The sequence below is a fragment of the Ahaetulla prasina genome, chromosome 11, assembly GCF_028640845.1.
Source record: "Ahaetulla prasina isolate Xishuangbanna chromosome 11, ASM2864084v1, whole genome shotgun sequence".
Taxonomy (NCBI): domain Eukaryota; kingdom Metazoa; phylum Chordata; class Lepidosauria; order Squamata; family Colubridae; genus Ahaetulla; species Ahaetulla prasina.
Window position 1 is genome coordinate 31,491,025 of NC_080549.1, and position 22,583 is coordinate 31,513,607.

Sequence of the window (22,583 nt, forward strand, 5' to 3'; positions counted from 1 at the left end):
TGGAAGCAGCTTGGCCCAGTTGCTGATGGCAGGCAAGTGGATGAGGTCCATGAGCAGCAGGCAAGATCCGGAACCAGCACGCGAGGTCCAGAAGCAGCAGGTGAGGTCTGAGCAGTGGGTGAGGTCCAGAAGCACCTGGCGAGTTCTAGAAGCAGCATGCAAGGTCTGGCAGCAGCTGAGGTCTGGGAGCAGTGAGGTCCAGAAGCAGCAGGCAAGTGGATGAGGTCCAGGAGAAGCAGCTGAGGTCTGGGAACAACAGGAGAAGTCCTGAAGAAGTTTGGCCCAATTGCTGATGGCAGGCAAGTGGATGAGGTCCATGAGCAGCAGGTGAAGTCCAGAAGCAGCAGGCAAGGTCTGGAAGCAGCTTGGCCCAATTGCTGATGGCAGGCAAGTGAATGAGGTCCATGAGCAGCAGGTGAGGTCCAGGAGCAGCAACTGAGGTCCAGGAGCAGCAGGCAAGGTCTGGCAGCAGCTGAGGTCTGAAGCAGCTGGTCCCATTTGGCGATGGCAGGCAAGTGGATGAGGTCCATGAGCAGCAGGTGAGGTCTGGGAGCAGTGAGGTCCAGAAGCAGCAGGTGAGGTCTGGAAGCAGCTGGTCCCATTTGGCGATGGCAGGCAAGTGGATGAGGTCTGGAGCAGTGGGTGAGTCCAGAAGCAGCAGGTGAAGTCCAGGAGCAGCAGCTGGGCCCAATTGGCTAAGGCATGCAAGCATGAGGTCTGAGCAGTGGGTGAGGTCCAGAAGCAGCAGGCGAGGTCCAGAAGCAGCAGGCGAGGTCCAGAAGCAGCAGGCGAGGTCCAGAAGCAGCAGGTGAAGTCCAGAAGCACCAGGCGAGTTCTAGAAGCAGCATGCAAGTCTGGCAGCAGCTGAGGTCTGGGAGCAGTGAGGTCCAGAAGCAGCAGGCAAGGTCTGGCAGCTGGGCCCAATTGGCTAAGGCATGCAAGCATGAGGTCTGGGAGCAGGTGAGGTCCAGGAGCAGCAGGCAAGGTCTGGAAGCAGCTTGGCCCAATTGCTGATGGCAGGCAAGTGGATGAGGTCCATGAGCAGCAGGTGAGGTCCAGAAGCAGCAGGCGAGGTCCAGAAGCAGCAGGTGAGGTCTGGGAGCAGTGGGTGAGGTCCAGAAGCACCAGGCGAGTTCTAGAAGCAGCATGCAAGGTCTGGCAGCAGCTGAGGTCTGAAGCAGCTGGGCTGATTGGCTAAGGCATGCAAGCATGAGGTCTGGAAGCAGCTGAGGTCTGGAAGCAGCTGAGGTCTGGGAACAACAGGAGAAGTCCTGAAGAAGCTTGGCCCAATTGCTGATGGCAGGCAAGTGAATGAGGTCCATGAGCAGCAGGCAAGGTCTGGAAGCAGCTGAGGTCTGAAGCAGCTGGGCCCAATTGGCTAAGGCATGCAAGCACATGAGGTCTGAGCAGTGGGTGAGTCCAGAAGCACCTGGCGAGTTCTAGAAGCAGCATGCAAGGTCTGGCAGCAGCTGAGGTCTGGAAGCAGCTGGTCCCATTTGGCGATGGCAGGCAAGTGAATGAGGTCTGGAGCAGTGGGTGAGGTCCAGGAGCAGCAGGCGAGGTCCAGAAGCAGCAGGCGAGGTCCAGAAGCACCTGGCGAGTTCTAGAAGCAGCATGCAAGTCTGGCAGCAGCTGAGGTCTGGAAGCAGCTGAGGTCTGGGAGCAGGTGAGGTCCAGGAGCAGAAGGTGAGGTCCAGAAGCAGCAGGTGAGGTCCAGAGCAGCAGCTGGGCCTGATTGGCTAAGGCATGCAAGCATGAGGTCTGAGCAGTGGGTGAGGTCAGGAGCAGCAGGCGAGGTCCAGAAGCAGCAGGTGAGGTCCAGGAGCAGAGGGTGAGGTGCAGAAGCACCAGGTGAGGTCTAGAAGCAGCATGCAAGTTCTGGCAGCAGCTGGGTACAATCAGCAATGATAGGCAAGAGGATGAGATCCAAGAGAAGCAGTTGAGGTCTGGGAACAACAGGAGAAGTCCTGAAGAAGCTTGGCCCAATTGCTGATGGCAGTCAAGTGGATGAGGTCCATGAGCAGGAGGTCTGGAAGCAGCTGAGGTCTGAAGCAGCTGGGCGATTGGCTAAGGCATGCAAGCACATGAGGTCTGGAGCAGTGGGTGAGTCCAGGAGCAGCAGCTGAGGTCTGGGAGCAGTGAGGTCCAGAAGCAGCAGGCAAGGTCTGGCAGCAGCTGAGGTCTGGAAGCAGCTGGGCCTGATTGGCTAAGGCATGCAAGCACATGAGGTCTGGGAGCAGTGGTGAGGTCCAGGAGCAGCAGCTGAGGTCTGGAAGCAGCTGAGGTCTGGAAGCAGCTGAGGTCTGGGAGCAGTGGTGAGGTCCAGAGCAGCAGCTGAGGTCTGGGAGCAGTGGGTGAGTCCAGGAGCAGAAGCTGAGGTCTGGAAGCAGCTGAGGTCTGGAAGCAGCTGAGGTCTGAAGCAGCTGGGCCTGATTGGCTAAGGCATGCAAGCATGAGGTCTGGGAGCAGTGAGGTCCAGGAGCAGCTGAGGTCTGGAGCAGTGGGTGAGGTCCAGAGCAGCAGCTGAGGTCTGGAGCAGTGGGTGAGGTCCAGGAGCAGCAGCTGAGGTCTGGGAGCAGTGAGGTCCAGAAGCAGCATGCAAGGTCTGGCAGCAGCTGGGCCCGATTGGCTAAGGCATGCACATGAGGTCTGGAGCAGTGGGTGAGGTCCAGGAGAAGCAGCTGAGGTCTGGGAGCAGTGGGTGAGTCCAGGAGCAGCTGAGGTCTGAAGCAGCTGGGCCCAATTGCTGGTGGCAGGCAAGTGAATGAGGTCCATGAGCAGTGAGGTCCAGGAGCAGCAACTGAGGTCCAGGAGCAGCTGAGGTCTGGAGCAGTGGGTGAGTCCAGGAGCAGAAGCTGAGGTCTGGAAGCAGCTGAGGTCTGGGAGCAGTGAGGTCCAGAGCAGCAGCTGAGGTCTGGAAGCAGCTGGTCCCATTTGGCGATGGCAGGCTAGCGGTTGATCTCTGGAAGCAGCTGAGGTCTGGGAGCAGTGAGGTCCAGGAGCAGCAGCTGAGGTCTGGGAGCAGTGAGGTCCAGAGCAGCAGCTGAGGTCTGGAGCAGTGGGTGAGTCCAGGAGCAGCTGAGGTCTGGGAGCAGTGGTGAGTCCAGGAGCAGCAACTGAGGTCCAGGAGCAGCTGAGGTCTGGAGCAGTGGGTGAGGTCCAGGAGCAGCAGCTGAGGTCTGGGAGCAGTGAGGTCCAGGAGCAGCTGAGGTCTGAAGCAGCTGGGCCTGATTGGCTAAGGCATGCACATGAGGTCTGGAAGCAGCTGAGGTCTGGATGCAGCTGGGCCCGATCGGTGACATCAGGCAAGCCAGTGAGATCCGGGAACACCAGGTGAGTTCAGGGAACAGAAGGTGAGAACCAAAGCGAACTGCTCCCAGTCATCATCTGCTGCTTCCAGACCTCACATGCTACTCCCAGACATCACCCACTGCTCCCAGACGTCACGTGCTTGCCTGCCTTAGCCAATGGGGCCCAGCTGCTTCCCGACCTCAGTTTCGCCTCCTTGGCCTCACCTGCTGCTCCCGGACCTCATCAGCTGCTTTCTGACGTCATCTGCTTCTTCTGGACCTTGCCTGCTGCTTCTGGATCTCCCCTGTGGAAGAAAGTAGGTGAATTCCAGGCATCACATTCTTTGCTGTCCGAAGCTGCTACAGGGTCTAAGAGAGACAAAGCACATGGAAAAAAGCAGCATCAACAATATACTCGAAAGAGGAAAAACCCAGATTGGCATCAACTTAAGTGTCTCTTAGTCCAACCCCAACCCTAACCAAGAACCTGCTGCAATATAGTGAAACTGACCACAGTTTGCATCTGCTCCACAACGTGCGTAGCCTGGGTGTCATCTTCGAACATCGAAGGTGGAGATCGGTGGCAGAGACGTCTGTTCTTCAAACGACTGATGGTCCATGGAACTAAATGCAAAAATATCACAATTTACTGAATTTTAACGTCAGAAGACTAGAACAGACCAAATACAAACATTATTTTTAATCAATGAAATAGAATCTAATGAGATAGAATCTAACCTTGTGTATCCATCCTCGGCTAACGGTGGTGGGAGGAGGAAGTCATAGGTCCTCTACTGTGATGTCACCTGCGTGGGGAAAAGAGGTGAGACTAAGGAAGGAAGGAAGGAAGATGGCAAATGGAAGGGAAGCCCATGCCTATCAATAATAATCAGAACACCCGAAGGATCCAGAGCTGTTGCAGTTTAAACTTTGGCTTCATACATTGCTGGAAACCACAAAAGGGACATCCTCAAATTGATAATAGTGGAGTCCAGGATTTTGGTCAATTTTAAGATCATTTTCATATTAGTTGTTCAGTGAATCCCCTGGTCCTAAACCAAATAATGTGGTTATGAGTCCAAATCCAGATTATCCAAAGATCAGTTTTGTGATCTCTTTTTTTGGCCAAGAAAGGAACAAAGAACATTGCAAAACAGGATCCCATAACCACAAGACGCTAACAAAAAAGATGCTACAAAGGAATTTCCTTTTTGGGGTCTTCAAACAGCTCCCATCATTGCATGGAGCTCAAAGTCTTCCATAGGAGCCTCAATCTGCGTATCTTGATATCAAGATATAGGGATGAAATGGGGACTTTGAGGGAGGGGAGATAAAAGAATCCCCCTTTTCAGTTGAAGAAAATAAACAAATAAACTGCTATTCTGCTCTCTCTCCACCCCACCCCTCATCCTGCAGTTGGGCCGCTGTTCCCCACCACCACCCGCCATCTTAGGTACGGACATACGACATTGGTGACGGTTGGCCATGACGGTCGTAAGTCAAGGATTGCCGTCAAATTGGAAAACAGTACAGATAGTCCTCAACTTACGACCGTATCATATAGTGACTGTTCAAAGTTGCAATGCCACTGTTGACCATTTTTCACACTCATGACCATTGCAGTATCCCAATGGTCACGTAATTTAGACTTCGATGCATTGCAAGTGACTCGCATTTATGACGATCTCAGCGTCCTAGGGTCACCATGTGACTCACTTAAGTGCTGCAACTACTCACTTAAAAACGGTGGCAAGACCGGTCGTAAAGTGGGTGAAAGCTCACTGAACAGCTGTCTCGCTTTGCAACTGAGATTTGGGGAATCCAGATTCACTTAGCGACTGTGTGACTCACTTAAGAGCTGCAAGTACTCACTTAGCAACGGTGGCTTCAGGGAGCCTGCTGGGAGGAAAAACAGACTCTCCCCTCCCCCCAATTTTTGGCTAGCACCCACCTGAGCCGCGCGATCATCAGAGGTGTTTTTTTTACTTTTAAAAGCTTTTTTTCGGCAGAAGAAAAAATGCTTTTAAAAGTTAAAAAAAAGCTTCTGATGATCGCTCGGCTCAGCTGGAGTTGTGGGGGGGCAGGGATTTTTGCTACTGGTTCTCCGAACCATCCACCGCCATCGCTATCAGATCAGGCGATCTGGTCCCAACCTGGAGCATTTCACCCCTGCTTCACACACAAACACACACACACACCCCTTAATGTTTCAAAAGAAAGTTACCTTCATTGATGAAGCCGTCTTGATCTTCGGGCAGCTCAATTCCCACCGGAAAGTGTGGAAAGTTTTGCTGGGCTTCGGTGAGCTGCAAGAGAGAGAAAGAAGCCCATCGTCCTGTGGCCCAAGTGTCTTGCAGAGCCATTCCCGTCTTCCCTGGGGACCCTCCATACAAGTATGAGCAGCAAGAGGTTGAAGGAGGAGGGGGTCCCAAAAACAGTGGGGGACCCAAAGTTCACCGTCCGATTCTCAGTTTGCTACATACGTTGATGGTGCTTTGATGGGCTGCACAGAAGAGAAGCTGGTCCCAGGCGTACGAGAAACATTCCCAGCCATGTTCCTCGAAGTGCTGTGGAATTGGAGCAAAAAAGATCCTTTAGATTGGAACGTCCTATTCTCGGGAATCTCATGTGGAATTTGGGCCTTGAAGGTCGCCCTCTCCCTCTACGGTTACTCCCGGCTCCTGAAATCCCAGGCTCTTTGGATTTGGGTTGGCCTTTCAAGCAAAAGGCCCTAGAAACCCTTTGGGTCTCTCCTCTGCAGTTCTGGCCATGGAGCCTTGCAGTTAAAGCTCTTTGTGAAGAGCTCCCTGCATGAAGGGAAACCTCTCTTGGGACAAGCCCAATTCCCACCGGAAAGTGTGGAAAGTTTTGCTGGGCTTCGGTGAGCTGCAAGAGAGATAAAGAAGCCCATCGTCCTGTGGCCCAAGTGTCTTGCAGAGCCATTCCCGTCTTCCCTGGGGACCCTCCATACAAGTATGAGCAGCAAGAGGTTGAAGGAGGAGGGGGTCCCAAAAACAGTGGGGGACCCAAAGTTCACCGTCCGATTCTCAGTTTGCTACATACGTTGATGGTGCTTTGATGGGCTGCACAGAAGAGAAGCTGGTCCCAGGCGTACGAGAAACATTCCCAGCCATGTTCCTCGAAGTGCTGTGGAATTGGAGCAAAAAAACCCCTTTTGATTGGAACGTCCTATTCTCGGGAATCTCATGTGGAATTTGGGCCTTGAAGGTCGCCCTCTCCCTCTACGGTTTCTCCCGGCTCCTTAAATCCCAGGCTCTTTGGATTTGGGTTGGCCTTTCAAGCAAAAGGCCCTAGAAACCCTTTGGGTCTCTCCTCTGCAGTTCTGGCCATGGAGCCTTGCAGTTAAAGCTCTTTGTGAAGAGCTCCCTGCATGAAGGAAACCTCTCTTGGGACAAGCTCAATTCCCACCGGAAAGTGTGGAAAGTTTTGCTGGGCTTCGGTGAGCTGCAAGAGAGAGAAAGAAGCCCATCGTCCTGTGCCACAAGTGTCTTGCAGAGCCATTCCCGTCTTCCCTGGGGACCCTCCATACAAGTATGAGCGGCAAGAGGTTGAAGGAGGAGGGGGTCCCAAAAACAGTGGGGGACCCAAAGTTCACCGTCTGATTCTCAGTTTGCTACATACGTTGATGGTGCTTTGATGGGCCGCACAGAAGAGAAGCTGGTCCCAGGCATACGAGAAACATTCCCAGCCATGTTCCTCGAAGTGCTGTGGAATTGGAGCAAAAAAAACCCTTTTGATTGGAACATCCTATTCTCGGGAATCTCATGTGGAATTTGGGCCTTGAAGGTCGCCCTCTCCCTCTACGGTTATTCCCGGCTCCTGAAATCCCAGGCTCTTTGGATTTGGGTTGGCCTTTCAAGCAAAAGGCCCTAGAAACCCTTTGGGTCTCTCCTCTGCAGTTCTGGCCATGGAGCGTTGCAGTTAAAGCTCTTTGTGAAGAGCTCCCTGCATGAAGGGAAACCTCTCTTGGGACAAGCCCAATTCCCACGAGCCTTCAGGCCTGTCCTCAAGAACAACACCCCCCCTTAGATTATTCCCATAGATGGGAACATTTCACTGGAGTCCTAACGCCTGACTCAGGGAATGTTTCCACTGGCCCGATTTTCCTTCAAGCTCCCTGGGACTCCGGTGCCCTTACCTTCAGAATGAAAATGATGTGCGGTGTTGTTGCACACTGCTGAAGGAGCCCTCGAAGCATGAGGCCAAAGGCCTCCCCCAGCAACTTCTTCTCCCCCTGAAACGAAAAAGAGAGATGATGATGACGTGTGGAGCTTCTTCCCAGCCATTCCCATACCAGGAAGGAAGTCCTGGGTTGTTGGTACCTCTGACACCGTCTCCTGCCCGATCTTCATGCAGGACAACCACACGACCCGAGACATCTCCAGCAGCCGGGACTCCACTTCTGGGCTCATGGCCGGTGGAACCTTGCTGGGAGACGAAAGGGGAGAAGAGACCTGAGTGCCCATCTTAGGGAACAGCCCTGGGGTTCATCTTCCCCCAGAGAACAGCAGGCAAAGGAAAGGAAAGGCTGACCTGATGTCATAAATGGCCAGGAAAGCAGCCAGTCCTGCCGTGAAGCTGCTCAGATTGTTGTCCTCCATCAGAGCCTGGCAAGAAACAAGAGGGGAGAGAAGGGAAAGTCAGCCAGGCTGCTCCGGCCCACCCCTGCCTCTATTTCCCAGCCCCCTTTGACCTTCCCTTCTACTCCAGCTTCCCTGCCAGTAAAAAGGGAAGTTAGCCCCAGGATAAGGACCCTTTGCACAGGCCACAGGTGGAGAGTCCAGGGGCCGCTTGTCTCCCCTCCCTCTCCTGCTCCTGTCTCTCCCTCCTGCTTTGCTTGCCAGTCCAGTTGCCACCTGCCTCCCTCGGACTTACCAAGACAGCAAGGCCGTAGAGGTCCTTGTTTCCTGGCTCCGGGACGGCCATTTGCCCACTCTGCTTCAGCCGAAACAGAGTGGCGATGGAAGAGAGGGCCTGGACGATGCTGCGTTCCTGCTGCAAGGGGAAAGAGTCGGGGTCTAAGTCTGGGAGGCTGTGGGGTGTCTTCCCCCAGGGTCCCCCGTCTTCTCCCTTTCAGGAAGGAAGGTGGAAACCCTTCAGAGTCTCTCTCCATCCAGGGGAATATTTTGCCCCCCACTGAGACTGGGGTTCAAACCTGGGAGAAAAGCTGAGCTATGGGGGCCCCTAATTCCAAGGGGAACCTACTGGTTGCTCGGTCTTCTCCATCCTCTCCTGGACCTCTTCCCACAATTTCAGGCTCCTCTGCCGGTCCCGTTTACGGCAGGCAGCCTGACGTGGCACGTTCTCTTCCTTTCGGATGTCCATCTTGGTGAAGAGGATCTTCTTCTTCCCAGTGGTCTCTGTTCTGGGGACATCTGGGGAAGGAGAGGCAGGTGCTCAGCAAAGTTTTAGCTCTGCCCCAGATGAAAGATTTTTCTGGTTGACAGAGCTGGCCACGAGGCATCTTCACAGCGAGGCCCTCGGCAAATCTTGCTCTTCTGATATTCTCCCTCCCCACTCGCCAAGATGTGAATAAGTGCCACCGAACCATCTTCAAGGTTCCCCAAAGAGCCAATTGGAAGGAGAAGAGCCAATTGTGGGGGGCCAACATAGACCCAGAAGCTGCAGAAGGAGGGAGGCTTAGTGGGTCAGGAACGGCCTGGCCTTGACCCGTCCCTCTGGGCAACCTGGAATCTGCAAAGATGCAGGTGTGTGTTCTGCATAGCTTTGCATTTAGGTGTCCACTCCTAAAGGAAATCCTTCCCTTTTCCTCTCCATCTTCCAGCCCAATCCAAAATGTCAACTCACCACATCGCTCTCTTTTCCGGAGCTCCACGTCCACGATCAAAGTGACCGACTTTCTCTCGGGAGCCTCGGCGCCTTCCTCCACTTGGCAGGTTGGAGCATCAGCTCCTGGGCCCCTCGCCTTCTTCCTTCTGCCTCCGAAGCACGAGAACCAGCGGAAAAAAGCTCTGGAAGAGAGAAAAAGGAATGTAAGGAAAGGAAACAACGCAGTCTCAAATCCCTTCCTGTGCTGGAGAAGTAGATGGCTCTGTCGTCTATCACGTTTGCACGTTTGCACGTACACACACACACACACAAACACACACACAAGAGAAAGAGGGGGAGAAAGAGAATGATGAGAAAGAGAGAGAGAGATGAGAAAGAGAGAGAGAGATGGAGAAAGAAAGAATAAGAGAGAAAGACAGGGAGAAAGATGAGAGAGAAAGGGGAGAAAGAGAGAAGATGAGAGAGAGAGGAGAAAGAGAGATGAGAAAGCAAATAAGAGAGAAAGAAGGAGAAAGAGAGAGATGAGAGAGAGAGAGAGAAAGAGAGAATAAGAGAAAGATGGAGAAAGATGAGAGAGAAAGGGGAGAAAGAGGAGAAAGATGAGGGGAGGAAAGAGAGATGAGAAAGCGAATAAGAGAGAGAAAGAGAGGAGAAAGATGAGAGAGAAGAGAGAGAAAGAAGGAGAAAGAGAATAAGAGAGAAAGAGAGGGGGGACAAAGAGATGAGAAAGAGAGAGAGGGAATAAGAAGAAATGGGTGGAAAGTAATGAAGAAACATCTTAGAACTAAGGAGAAATTTGTAGGATTTCCTGCCTAAGCAGGGGGTTGGACTAGAAGACCTCCAAGGTCCCTTCCAACTCTGTTATTCTATTCTATTCTAAATCTATTTCTACTATAGCTTTGTTTTTTCCCCCTAAACTTTATTAACTTTTTAAAAGCATAAAATCCGACACCACTTCAGACAAGTGGTTATCCAACCTCTTCTTAAAACCTTCCAGTCTTGGAGCGTTCACAACTTCTGCAGGCAAATTGTTCCACTGATTAATTGTTCTCACTGTCAGGAAATTTCTCCTTCGTTCTGAGATGCTTCTTCCTTATTTCCCCCCCATTTCTTCTTATCCTGCCCTCAGGTGCTTTGGAGAACAGCTTGACTCCCTCTTCTTTGGGGCAGCCCCTGAGATACTGGAAGACGGCTATCATGTCTCCCCTCGTCCTTCTTTTCATTAAACTAGACATGTAAATTAGAACACTTGCTAAGCAACCGGCCATTAAGCGAGGACCACTTGTATTTGGTTTGCCTGAAGGGTTCAGAGCTGCATGGAATCTGCTTTCCTTTGACCCTTTGGGGGATTGCAAAAGGTCCGGATGGGGGAATCCTCGCAGGGGGAACTAGGATCGTGACCACCTAGCCACGCCCACACAGTCACATGACTGACAAGCCACGCCCACCAAACAAGCCACGCCCACAGAACCGGAAGTAAAAAAAATTGGAACCCACCCCTGGTGCTCTGGCTCCCTGCCTGGTTTGTATCTCCAGCTTGCAGGTATTTCTAATCTAAGGATTGGTATTTAGGGCAGCTTTTTGCAAGCAAAGAAGCTTTTTGTATTTTTCTACAGGTAATCCTTGACTTACAACACTTCATTTAGTGACCAAAGTTACAATGGCACTGAAAAAAGTGACTTAGGATCGTTTTTCACACTTACGACCGTTGCAACAAACTGTCATTAGGGCAAAGAAGCGATGTCGAGTTGGCCACACCCACCCAGTCACATGACCACCTGGACACGCCCACCCAGTCACATGACCACCTGGACACGCCCACCCGGTCACAGGAAGCACCACAGTTGTGAAATGAGTGACCTGGTGGTTAAGAATGCTGCAATGGGCATAAATGATGACTGGCCATAAGTGCGAGGACCAGTCAGAAATCACTTTCTTCAGCCCTCTCCATAGTCCCTATGTGCATAGGGACTACTCAGAAGGCTGAAAAAGTTATTTTTGACCAGTCCTCACACTTTTGACCGGTCCTCGCACTTACAACTGTTCTCACATTTTATGTTTTGCACCCTATCTTGTCCCCGTGGTGAAGAGAAGCACCGCAATTGTGAAATGAGTGGCACAGTTGTTAAGAATGCTGCAACAGGCATAAATGTGTGGACAGTCGTAAGTGCGAGGAGCGGTCAAAAGTGCGAGGACCAGTCAGAAATCACTTTCTTCAGCCCTCTCCATAGTCCCTATGCAGATAGCCACACCCACCCAGTCACATGACCAGCTAGCCAAGCCCACCCGGTCACATGACCACCAAGTCACGCCCCCTCCAATAAGCCACGCCCACAGAACCGGTTGTTAAAAATTTGAATCCCACCCCTGGTTAAAGATGCTTTGTGATCCTAATCATATGGGAAGTAATCAAACCAGGCTCTTTGTGCCAATAAAGAATTAAAAATAAAACTGCCCTGAAAAGTTTCCCTTTCCTAAGAAGAGAAGAAACGGCTGTTCCCACCCCTGAAATTTCCCAACCCTCTGAGAACTTGGCTGTAAAATTGGGAAGAGCCCAGAAGACTCCTCACCTCATGAAAGCCATCTTCTCTCGGATGATTGGCAGTTAACTGGCAGTTGAGCTGGAGCGATGACATCATCCAGCCAGTAGAATCCCAAGGAGATTCCAAGGATGGAGAATCTTTTCTCCACCTTTTCTGCCCACCCCAATGCCAGCCCAAGGCCTCTGGGACACTCCGGACAAAGCCCCAAAGCTGCCTATTTCTCCCCTTCGGGCTCTTTTGGGGTAGACTGCCTCTTCCTAGGGAAGCTCAGCTAAGCTAGAGGACTGAGCAAGACGCCCTGATGCAGCTCTTGGTCAGCTCCCAGTTCGATTCCCTTTGTGTTGAGATATTGGGGTGTTTTTTGTGTGTGTTGCTGTTGTTGCTGCTGTTGTGGCAACATCCCTCTGTCAGCTCCCTGTGTTTTTGCTGCTCAGGTTCAGACCTCTTTTTCTGGGTGCCAAAGTCTCCTTTGATGGTTTTTAAGGGCAGAGAAAGGGGAGAAATTCTCTGCCTGGGTTTTTAAATGCAGACCTCATTTCTAATAGCCTAATGGAGCTGAGCCCCAAATCCCAGGACCCTCTTTGAGACAGGATCCAGTGGGGGAGGGGGGAGGGATCCAGGTGTATCCAGAGAGCCAAAAGATCCCATTTGGCCTTTTTGCCCAAGAGGCCAAGATCTTCCCAGGTAGATTCTCTGTGATGGATGGAGTCCATAGAGTTGTGTTAAGGGCGGCTAAAGGGAATCGAACCTTTAGATGAGCCTCACTCTTAACTCCAACTCTTTTGGGGGGGAACTTTGAACATTCGTATTGGGGGGGGGCTTTTTCAAGGCTTGTGATTGGTGGAGGCCCTGTGGGCCCAGAGTATCAATTACAGGGATTTTCCTGCAGTTCCTCAGTTCCAGTTTTAAGTCAATCAATGCTGTTGTATCTATGCTGGTCTGTTTCTTGCCTACTGAAGCCCATTATATCATAAAAACTCTCAGAAATTGGCTCTGCTTCGACTCCATGACTGCAACGACTGAGGGCAGAAATTCCAGGCCCCTCTGTGGTCGTAAATCAAGGACTGCCTGTGAATGGAGTAGAGGAGGAAGGGATTGGCCTGAATTTTGAACCAGGCAATAAGGGTGCCAGGGGCTTTTGGGCCCTTTGGTTGCCCAATGCAGGTCATCTGGGGAAGGTCTTCTCCATCTGGGCCTCCAGGGCTGCATCTTCCTCCCCAAATGTTGCAGGATTTTACTAAGACTGGACCTCAACACAATGGACAATCTAACAATCAAAGTGAAATAGAAAACCTAAAGCCTCTGGATTTTTATTCAGGAATGTAATTTCATGTAATTCATTTAATGGGTTTTGATATTCCGTAGTTTTGGGTGATGATTACAAAGCTATCTGCAGAGGGAAGATTTTATGAGTCTATTTTGAATCAGAATAGGGACCATGGAGGTCTTCTAGTCCAACCCCTCACTCAAGCAGGAGACCCTGTCTGGACCCCTTTTTTGGGGAGCATCCGGTGGAAAAAGGGGAATTTCTTTTTATCACTCAAAGGCTCTGAAGAAGATTCATAACTGATCTGAACAAGCAATGAAGAAAGCTGGTCTTTTTGATCTGAGGTCCGATCAAATGCAAAATATTCGCTTTTAATAAATCCAACCTGGTTCTCATGAATGGATTAGAATAGTTTGCTAATTAGACATTGTTTAAAATATTAAAGACAGAATATTAGAAAGATTGTTTCATAATAATGGAAAATAGCAAACAAATTTAAAAACTATAAAAAATGTAAATCATATTACTATATCACCCTACAATTTACCCCAATTAGATTAACATGTGGAAATGCCGACAAAAGTATTCTATTCCAACAAAGGGCCTATTATAATATTTGAGGATTGCTGCATCTCTTTTTGCTACTATATCCCAGATTCCTTGTGGAGGATTAATGCCCATATTTTCTGATTTTAGACAACACAGTAATTGTGTAAATTCCCAAATTAGCTCTGAGGGCAGCAGCTGGAGTCCTTTTTCCACCCCAAGATCCTCCTCAGAGGCTGTGATTGGGTTGGTTCTGCTGGCGGTTTCTCTCTGAAGCCCCAAACATCAGATTGATCTAAGAACAGGGGGGAAAACTGGGCCTCAGATACTTTAATAATTGGGGCTGAGGGAGCTGGAGAGCTATGAGGTTTTCATTTAAGCCCCACTTTCACTCCTGCCCTTTCTCTAACTGAGCTCCTTTGATGATGAGGGAGCCAAGATTCAGTCTCGGAGAAAACTAACCCAGGTAAGGAAAGGTGTTACTTGCTCTACTGGATTACCATCAAATAGGCATCTATGGCTGTGATGTTGTTTCCCAAAGACCATAACTTTTGAACTTGATTTATTAATTATCAAAGAATTATTATGACAAAAGAATCCAAGTCTTCTTCACAGGCATACAATTGAATTGGATTGAACTAAGAGAGGAAAATAATCTAGAGTCCTTTCACCTTTTTTTCAGACCCCTTTTTGAATCTCTTTCACAAAATCGGACAAAAGAGAGAAGCCATGGAAATCAAAATTATTCAGGAAATTAGAGATATTCCCCAATATAGGAATAAATGAAAAATAAACAAACAGAAAAGAAGGAGACTGTTAGAATGGAGGGAGTGCAACTCCATCACCCTGAATGATTTACAGTTCATGGAAAACAAACTGAAGAGAAGGAGCCACGTTAAAAAGCAACTTTACATGTGACATTTCATTTCCAGTGAGGACTATAGCAATGAGAAGGTCTCCTGGGCTGTGGTTGTTTTCCATCCTGCTGCTTAAAATTCAGTGGACTTTTTATTCTCAGCTTCCCAGAGACCTGGGAAGGGGGGATCCCATGTCCCATGTTCCCCTGCCAGCCTTTCCCATGCAGAGGCCAGGCAAGGGGGCTCTTGCAGGGAGGCCAGGCTGAGTGGGGAGCCCCTCTTGGGAGGAGGAAGCCGGGGAGCCTCGTGGTGGGGAAGGGAAGCAGAGCTGCAAAATCCCCCTCCAGGTTCCATCTTCTCAGTCCTGGGAATTTGGTGGGATTCAGGCGGTTCTCCCCAATTCGCTAGAACCGGCGGTTAATTTTATGCGCAATTCGGCTAACAGGCTGCATTGCCTCGGCCTGGCCCCGCCTCCTGGCCCCCCTCGCCCCTCCCCTCCTGAGGGTCTCCCCTCCCCAGAAAATGACCTGTCTCCAGATCCCGTGGATCACTTTGGCTCAGGCAGTGGGATTCCCTGCCGGTTCCCTCTCTCCGCAAAGGGATCGCAGAAAGGCTGCCTAGCCCTGAATGGGGCTTCCCAGGGGATTTAGGAATTGGGAGGGTCCAGGAAGAAGGAGGACCAATGGGAATTCTCCCTTCTGTAGCGTCATCGGTCTCTGGGCAGAGTCTTTCTTGACTCCGCCCACAGGAGGAGAGAGTTCCCGAAGAGAAGAAGCCCCATTGGTTCTTCAGGCCAAGATCGCCCCTCCCACTTTCTCCGCTTCTCTCTCTCTCCGCAGAACTGGCTCTCCTCCTTCAGGTGAAGCCCCAAAGGATTCTGCCCGGAGACCGATGACGCTCAAGCAGGGAGAATTCCCATTGGTCCTTCCCCTTGTTCTGGCCCCACCCATCTCAAAAGTCCTAGATAAACGCTTCCTCCCCCCCTCCCCCGATTCCTCCTCTGGAGCTGGAAGCATCTGAATGGACACACACCAGGGGTTTTCCCTCCTGCTTCTGTGGGCGTGGCAGGGGAAGGATACTGCAAAATCTCCATTCCCACCCCACTCTGGGGCCAGCCAGAGGTGGTATTTGCCGGTCCTCCGAACTGCTCAAAATTTCCGCTACCGGTTCTCCAGAACCTGTCAGAACCTGCTGGAGTTCAACACACACACACACACACACACACACACACACACACGAGCTTGGTTTTGGGTTCAAGACTTCCTGTTGTGGATGTCAATGGCGGGGGGGTTAAGGTGGGGGGGAGCGGGAATCCCTGGCTGAGACTCGTAAAGAGAGCAAAGCAAGTGGAGGGTCCTATCTAGGGCTGCCATGAAGCCCCCCTTGAGCTGCATCCCCCCAATTCCGAAAGGATCCCCCAGGGCTGTGTGCTGTCCCCACTTCTCTTCTCTCTGTATACCAATGACTGCATCTCCAACGATCCATCTGTCAAGCTACTGAAGTTCGCAGATAACACAACAGTGATTGGTTTCATTCGAGACAATGATGAATCCGCATATAGACGAGAGCCTTGTGGTGCAACCAAAACAATCTGGAACTGAACACACTCAAAACCGTCGAAATGGTGGTAGACTTTAGGAGAAACCCTTCCATACTTCCACCTCTCACAATACTAGACAACACAGTATCAACAATAGAAACCTGTAAATTTCTAGGTTCTATCATATCACAAGATCTAAAATGGACAGCTAACATCAAAAACATCATCAGAAAAGGACAACAAAGAATGTTCTTTCTGTGCCAACTCAGTAAGCTCAAACTGCCCAAGGAGCTGCTGATTCAGTTCTACAGAGGAATTATTGAGTCTGTCATTTGCACCTCTATAACTGTCTGGTTCGGTTCTGCAACCCAACAAGAAAAACACAGACTTCAGAGGATAATTAGAACTGCAGAAAAAATAATGGCTACCAACCTGCCTTCCATTGAGGACCTGTATACTGCACGAATCAAGAAGAGGGCTGTGAAAATATTTACAGATCCCTCACATCCTGGACATGAACTGTTTCAATTCCTACTCTCAAAACGACGCTATAGAGCACTGCACACCAGAACAACAAGACACAAGAACAGTTTTTTCCCGAACGCCATCACTCTGCTAAACAAATAATTCCCTCAACACTGTCAAACTATTTACTAAATCTGCACTACTATTAATCTTCTCATCGTTCCCATCACCAATCTCTTTCCACTTAGGACTGTATGACTGTAACTTTGTTGCTGGCAATCCTTATGATTTATATTGATATATTGACCATCAATTGTGTTGTAAATGTTGTACCTTGATGAACGTATCTTTTCTTTTATGTACACTGAGAGCATATGCACCAAGAAAAATTCCTTGTGTGTCCAATCACACTTGGCCAATAAAAAATTCTATTCTATTTTTCTGCTTCTCTCTCTGCGACGAACTCCCTCCTCCTTCAGGTGAAGCCCCAAAGGACTCTGCCCGGAGACCGATGACACTCAAGCAGGGAATATTCCCATTGGTTCTGCCGCTGGTTCTGGCCCCTCCCACCTCCAAAGTCCAAGATAGACGTTTCCTCCCCCCAATTTTTATTTTATTTAATTTTGTCACAACAGAATATACAATCATCAACATAAACAATAACCCATCATGAGAGAAAAAAAAGTATATATAAGTAAAAGTATGCAAAAATTATGTTAATTTGATATAATGAAGGGAACAATAGGACAGGAACGGTAGGCACTTTGTGCTCTTATGCACGCCCCTTATTCAGACCCCCGATCCCTCCTCTGGGGCTGGAAGCATCTGGCCTGGACAGATTTCCCCCCCCCAACCCCTTCCTTCCTTCCTTTCAGACGATCCTCCATTGCCCGGAGGCTGCGAGGGTCCGGAGGGAGAGGAAGGAGCCCCCCATTGCTTGGAGGGACAGGAACAGGACGGGGCCCGGGTGCTTGCAGGACCCCCTTTCTCTGAGAGTTCCTGCCCGTCTCCCCGAGCCAGAGCAGGTGGAAGCCTCCAGGTCCTCCCCTTCCAATATTGTCACCTGGGAGATCCTGCTGCCCCTCCCCCTGCATTAGTTAGAGAGCTTCCTTGAGGGCTTTTGCGGCGTTGCTTGCAGTTTGATAAGATTTTTAAAAGAAAGCGCGTTTTTCCACTCGCGGATTGTGAGAATATGCGGAGGGAGGGAGGGGCAGTTGATTGGGGGCAGAGCGTGGCGTGTCCTCCGCGGGGGAGAGGTGGAAGGGGCGCCTGCGGGCGAAGGCGGCATCCAGTGGCTCCTCTCCAAAGAGGGCCGGGGGCTTTGGGCAGTGCGGGGCCAGGTTCGCAAGGCCGGCGGAGGTCGCGTGTTGCTGGTCGTGGCTGGTTCCGGGCAGCCGAGAGGCTTGAGTGACAGCTGTCTGTTTGGCCAAGGCGCGAGGGGAGCTGCCTGGAGCGTCTCCGGTGCTAAGCAGGGCTGCTGAGGGTCTCCTCTGGAGGGGCGACCAGGCCGAGCGCTGCGGAAAAGCCAGCCGGCAGGGACCCACCAATCCTTCTCAGCTCCTCCTTTCCCTTCGCTCTGCCTCCCAGTACCCAAACCTCCCTATTATGACAGCTTCCAGGCCCCCCGCCAGTCTCGCCCTTCCCACAGGGGGCGCTCTTCCTCCCCATTGGCCCAAGGGTTCAACTTCAGCCCCGCCGTTCGCGGACTCCGCCAGCCGAGCTGAAGGGCCCGAAGGCATCTGGGAGGCGCAGAGCAGCCCTTCCTGGTGGCCCTTCAGCTCCGCTTCCCCGTCACCCTTTGGACTTCAGCCCCGCCGTTCGCGGACTCCGCCAGCCGAGCTGAAGGGCCCGAAGGCATCTGGGGAGGCGCAGAGCAGCCCTTCCTGGTGGCCCTTCAGCTCCGCCGTCCAAGGAGGCTCTTCCTGCCTCCTGTCCATCTTCTCCGGCTGCTTCTCCCACTGGATCCCTTTCTCTGCAACGGCGCCAAGGACCTCGATCTGGCCGGGAGCGATGGAGGCTCCTCGGGAGTTTGCCTTGGTTGTTGAATTAGACTGACTGGGTTTCACTGGTTTAACTGGAGAAGTCTCAGCCTGACCGACTCAAAACTTCAGAGCTCAAACCAAGGAGAAGCTTCCCCCCATCTTTCCCTTCCAGGCTGTTTTCCTCCCTGATCAGCTGCCCCAAAGCGCCTGGAGCCTCTTTGTGACGTCCTCCTCTTACGCAGCCCTTACACAGCAGAGCAAAACCTCAACCACCAGCCCAAACTCCCCCTGAAGAGCCTCCATCAGGCCCGGGAAGACGGAGCTCCGTGGCGCAGGTGGAGGCAAAGGGATCCAGCGGGACAACCAGGCGGAGAAGATGGACAGGCGGAAGGAAGGAAGAGGCTCCTGGGGCGGCGGAGCTCTTTCAAGGGCCGGTCGGCCAAGTCCCAGAGCGGGATGGAGATCCGGCGGCTCTGAGCGCGAACGGCGTGGAGCTGGGAGCGGAGCCTCTGCGGGGCTGCCGAGTCCTTCGGGGGGGCGGCAGAGGGAGCCTCGGGGGGGCTGAACCCCTTGGGCCGAAGGGGAGGAAGGGCGCCCCCTGTGGGGAGGGCTGGAATAGCAGGGGAGGCAAAGAGGCCTCGGAGCTGCCGGACTTTGGGGACCGTCGGGCTGAGCGAAGGGAAAGCAGGAGCTGCGATGTTGAGACGGGTCGGTCGGTAAGCAAAGAGCCTGCTTGTCTCGGGGGGTGGTGGAAGGGGCAGGAGAAGACCCCCCTGCTGCTGCTGCTGATGGCCGGCTGGCTTTTCCGCAGCGCTCGCCCCGGTCGCCCATCCAAGTGGGACCCTCCGCATCCCTGCTCAGCACCGGAGACGCTCGAGGCGCGCTGCAGGCCGAGGCGTTGAAGCCGCTCCGGGAGAATCTCCGCGGTTCTTTGGCCCCTTTCACTTTGCAATTGCCGCTTCCTCTTGCCGCGCCCCCTCCCCACTCACAGCCTTCCTCTCCCCGGACACACCTCGGCACCTCCGCATCCCTACTCCCCCCTCCCCTTCCCCAAACATGCCCTCCCCTTGCCTTTCCCCCTCCCCTGCCCCCCGGGGTAGCCGCAACAATCCAGCAGCCATACACCCCTCCCCCTCCTTTGAAGCCATTGTCCCCCACTGCCCAAAGCCCTCGCCCCTCTTTGGAGAGGAGCCGTGGCCCCAACCCTCCCCTGTGGTCGCCCCTTCAACCTCCCACCCGCGGAGGAGACGCCGCCCCCCGCTTCGCCGCCCATCAGTTGCCCCCCCCCTCCCTCCCCCGTAGTTTCTTCCCTTCCAACAATTCCCGCCTTAACAAAAGAGCAAACTTTCTTTTCACAATCTGATGAAACCTCGGGAAGCAGGGCGCCAATCTAGAAATAAGGGGCGAGGGGCTGAGTAGGAGAAGTATTCGAACCCCCCTTTCTTTTCTTCTCTGGATCCTCCTCATATTCCAGACAAGGAAGAACTGATGGAAACTGAGCAAGGAGAGATTCAAGCTGGAAATGGAGAAATTTCCTGACAGGGAGAACAATCAACCCATGGAACAGAAGTTGCCTTCGGAAGTTGTGGGAACTTCATCCCTGGAAGCCTTCAAGAAGAGACTGGACTGATCTCCTACTTGTATTGTATTTTCTTATTTGCAAATACATCCTAGATATGATAAAGATTTTAAGACAGAAGGTTTTTATAATAATTGGACAAATTTAGATAAAATTTTAACAGATACTGATGAAAATGTAATTAAAAAATTATATGGATATTTATTAGAGGTTAAATTGGAAAAATGATAAAAAGCACATAGACTTTAAACCAGAGGTTTTTATTGGAGATTATACCTGAAACATATAATAGAGAATTGAGATATTTGATGTGAATGTAGCAACAGCGGCTAGAATTGTGTTTGCTAAAATTGGAAAAATGATAAAAAGCACATAGACTTTAAACCAGAGGTTTTTATTGGAGATTATACCTGAAACATATAATAGAGAATTGAGATATTTGATGTGAATGTAGCAACAGCGGCTAGAATTGTGTTTGCTAAAATTGGAAAAATGATAAAAAGCACATAGACTTTAAACCAGAGGTTTTTATTGGAGATTATACCTGAAACATATAATAGAGAATTGAGATATTTGATGTGAATGTAGCAACAGCGGCTAGAATTGTGTTTGCTAAAATTGGAAAAATGATAAAAAGCACATAGACTTTAAACCAGAGGTTTTTATTGGAGATTATACCTGAAACATATAATAGAGAATTGAGATATTTGATGTGAATGTAGCAACAGCGGCTAGAATTGTGTTTGCTAAAATTGGAAAAATGATAAAAAGCACATAGACTTTAAACCAGAGGTTTTTATTGGAGATTATACCTGAAACATATAATAGAGAATTGAGATATTTGATGTGAATGTAGCAACAGCGGCTAGAATTGTGTTTGCTAAAATTGGAAAAATGATAAAAAGCACATAGACTTTAAACCAGAGGTTTTTATTGGAGATTATACCTGAAACATATAATAGAGAATTGAGATATTTGATGTGAATGTAGCAACAGCGGCTAGAATTGTGTTTGCTAAAATTGGAAAAATGATAAAAAGCACATAGACTTTAAACCAGAGGTTTTTATTGGAGATTATACCTGAAACATATAATAGAGAATTGAGATATTTGATGTGAATGTAGCAACAGCGGCTAGAATTGTGTTTGCTAAAATTGGAAAAATGATAAAAAGCACATAGACTTTAAACCAGAGGTTTTTATTGGAGATTATACCTGAAACATATAATAGAGAATTGAGATATTTGATGTGAATGTAGCAACAGCGGCTAGAATTGTGTTTGCTAAAATTGGAAAAATGATAAAAAGCACATAGACTTTAAACCAGAGGTTTTTATTGGAGATTATACCTGAAACATATAATAGAGAATTGAGATATTTGATGTGAATGTAGCAACAGCGGCTAGAATTGTGTTTGCTAAAATTGGAAAAGAACAAAAGAAACAATGATTGCTTAGGGAAAAATTTGGACATGGGATTGATTTAGAGAAATGGCAATTTTTTTTGTTTTGACTGCAGTCAGTCGATCTACTTCCCTTCCTTCAACTGCCACCTGTTAAGATGACCTTGGTTCCCACAAGAAAACTTTTAAAATTGTCTGGTGATCCCTGCTCAGCCCTGCGGTCATCAGAGGGTGTTTTTTTTTTTATTCAAAAGTTTTACAAAATTTTCCCTACCGGTTCTGTGGGCGTGGCTTGGCGATCAGATGACTGGGTGGGCATGGCCAATAACAATAAATAATAAAAAATTGGAAAAATGAGAAACCAATCACTTATTGCAGAGAGAGCAGCTGCTTCATAATATAATTTAAAGTTAGGCATTTTTAAACCTCCCCTTTCCCGAGAATCTTGAATTATTTTCATTTTAACCCTAGCTTTTTTACCTTCCCATATAAATTTATTAATTCCCTTCTGCCATTCCTCAAGATTCTTATCTTTCTTAATTATTGGTATCATCTGAAAGAGGAATAAAAATCTAGGTAAAACATTCATTTTAATAGCAGCAATTCTCCCCAGCAAAGATAATTGCAATTTTTTCCAAACAATCAACTCCTTCTGAACTTTTTGCCATAAAACCTCATAGTTATTCTTATACAATTTCACATTTGATGACGTAATATAAACCCCTAAGTACTTAACCTTCTTTACAATTTCAAATCCTGTTACTTCCTCTAGTTTTTCTTTCTGTTGTCTGGTCATATTTTTTATTATCACTTTTGTCTTTTTCTGATTTACCTTAAACCCTGAGACATTCCCATATTGATCAATTATTTCCAACAAAGATTTACTAGAATTTATAGGATTTGTTAAGGTAATCACCAAATCATCTGCAAAAGCTCTTAACTTATATTCATACTGTCTAACCCTAATTCCCTCTATCTCCTTTACTTCTCGTATTTTATCCAATAATGGTTCTAGAGTTAAAATAAACAATAATGGTGATAAAGGACATCCCTGTCTTGTTCCTTTCGCAATCTTAAAAGGTTCTGTTAAGCTACCATTGATTATAATCTGTGCTGTTTGCTCTCCATAAATTGCCCTAATTATTCTTAAAAAACCATCTCCAAATTGCATCTTTTCTATTAATTTAAATAAAAAATCCCAATGCAATCGATCAAAAGCTTTCTCAGCATCGAGAAAAATAAATGCTGCTGGAATAAAATTTTTCTTTTCTAAATACTCCAGTAAATTAACAATCTGCCTAA

At 49.6% G+C, this 22,583-nt stretch overlaps 1 protein-coding gene across 1 annotated transcript; it reads right to left on the bottom strand.

The window, feature by feature from the left end:
* Positions 1-6,902: 6,902 nt before the first annotated feature.
* LOC131204988 (uncharacterized) lies at positions 6,903-11,685 on the bottom strand. Its single transcript, XM_058196731.1, has 8 exons — positions 11,672-11,685; positions 9,120-9,283; positions 8,517-8,686; positions 8,187-8,306; positions 7,845-7,918; positions 7,634-7,739; positions 7,450-7,545; positions 6,903-7,016 (listed from the first exon to the last, which is right to left on the bottom strand). Exons 1-8 carry the CDS (start codon positions 11,683-11,685, stop codon positions 6,903-6,905), a joined length of 858 nt encoding a protein of 285 aa, XP_058052714.1.
* Positions 11,686-22,583: the final 10,898 nt, after the last annotated feature.

Excerpts from the sequence above, each read along its gene's own strand:
- LOC131204988 (XM_058196731.1), bottom strand. Across the intron at positions 7,740-7,844 it reads CTGGCCATTTATGACATCAG|CAAGGTTCCACCGGCCATGA; the intron begins GTCAGCCTTTCC and ends TTCGTCTCCCAG. Across the intron at positions 7,017-7,449 it reads ACATCATTTTCATTCTGAAG|CACTTCGAGGAACATGGCTG; the intron begins GTAAGGGCACCG and ends CCAATTCCACAG.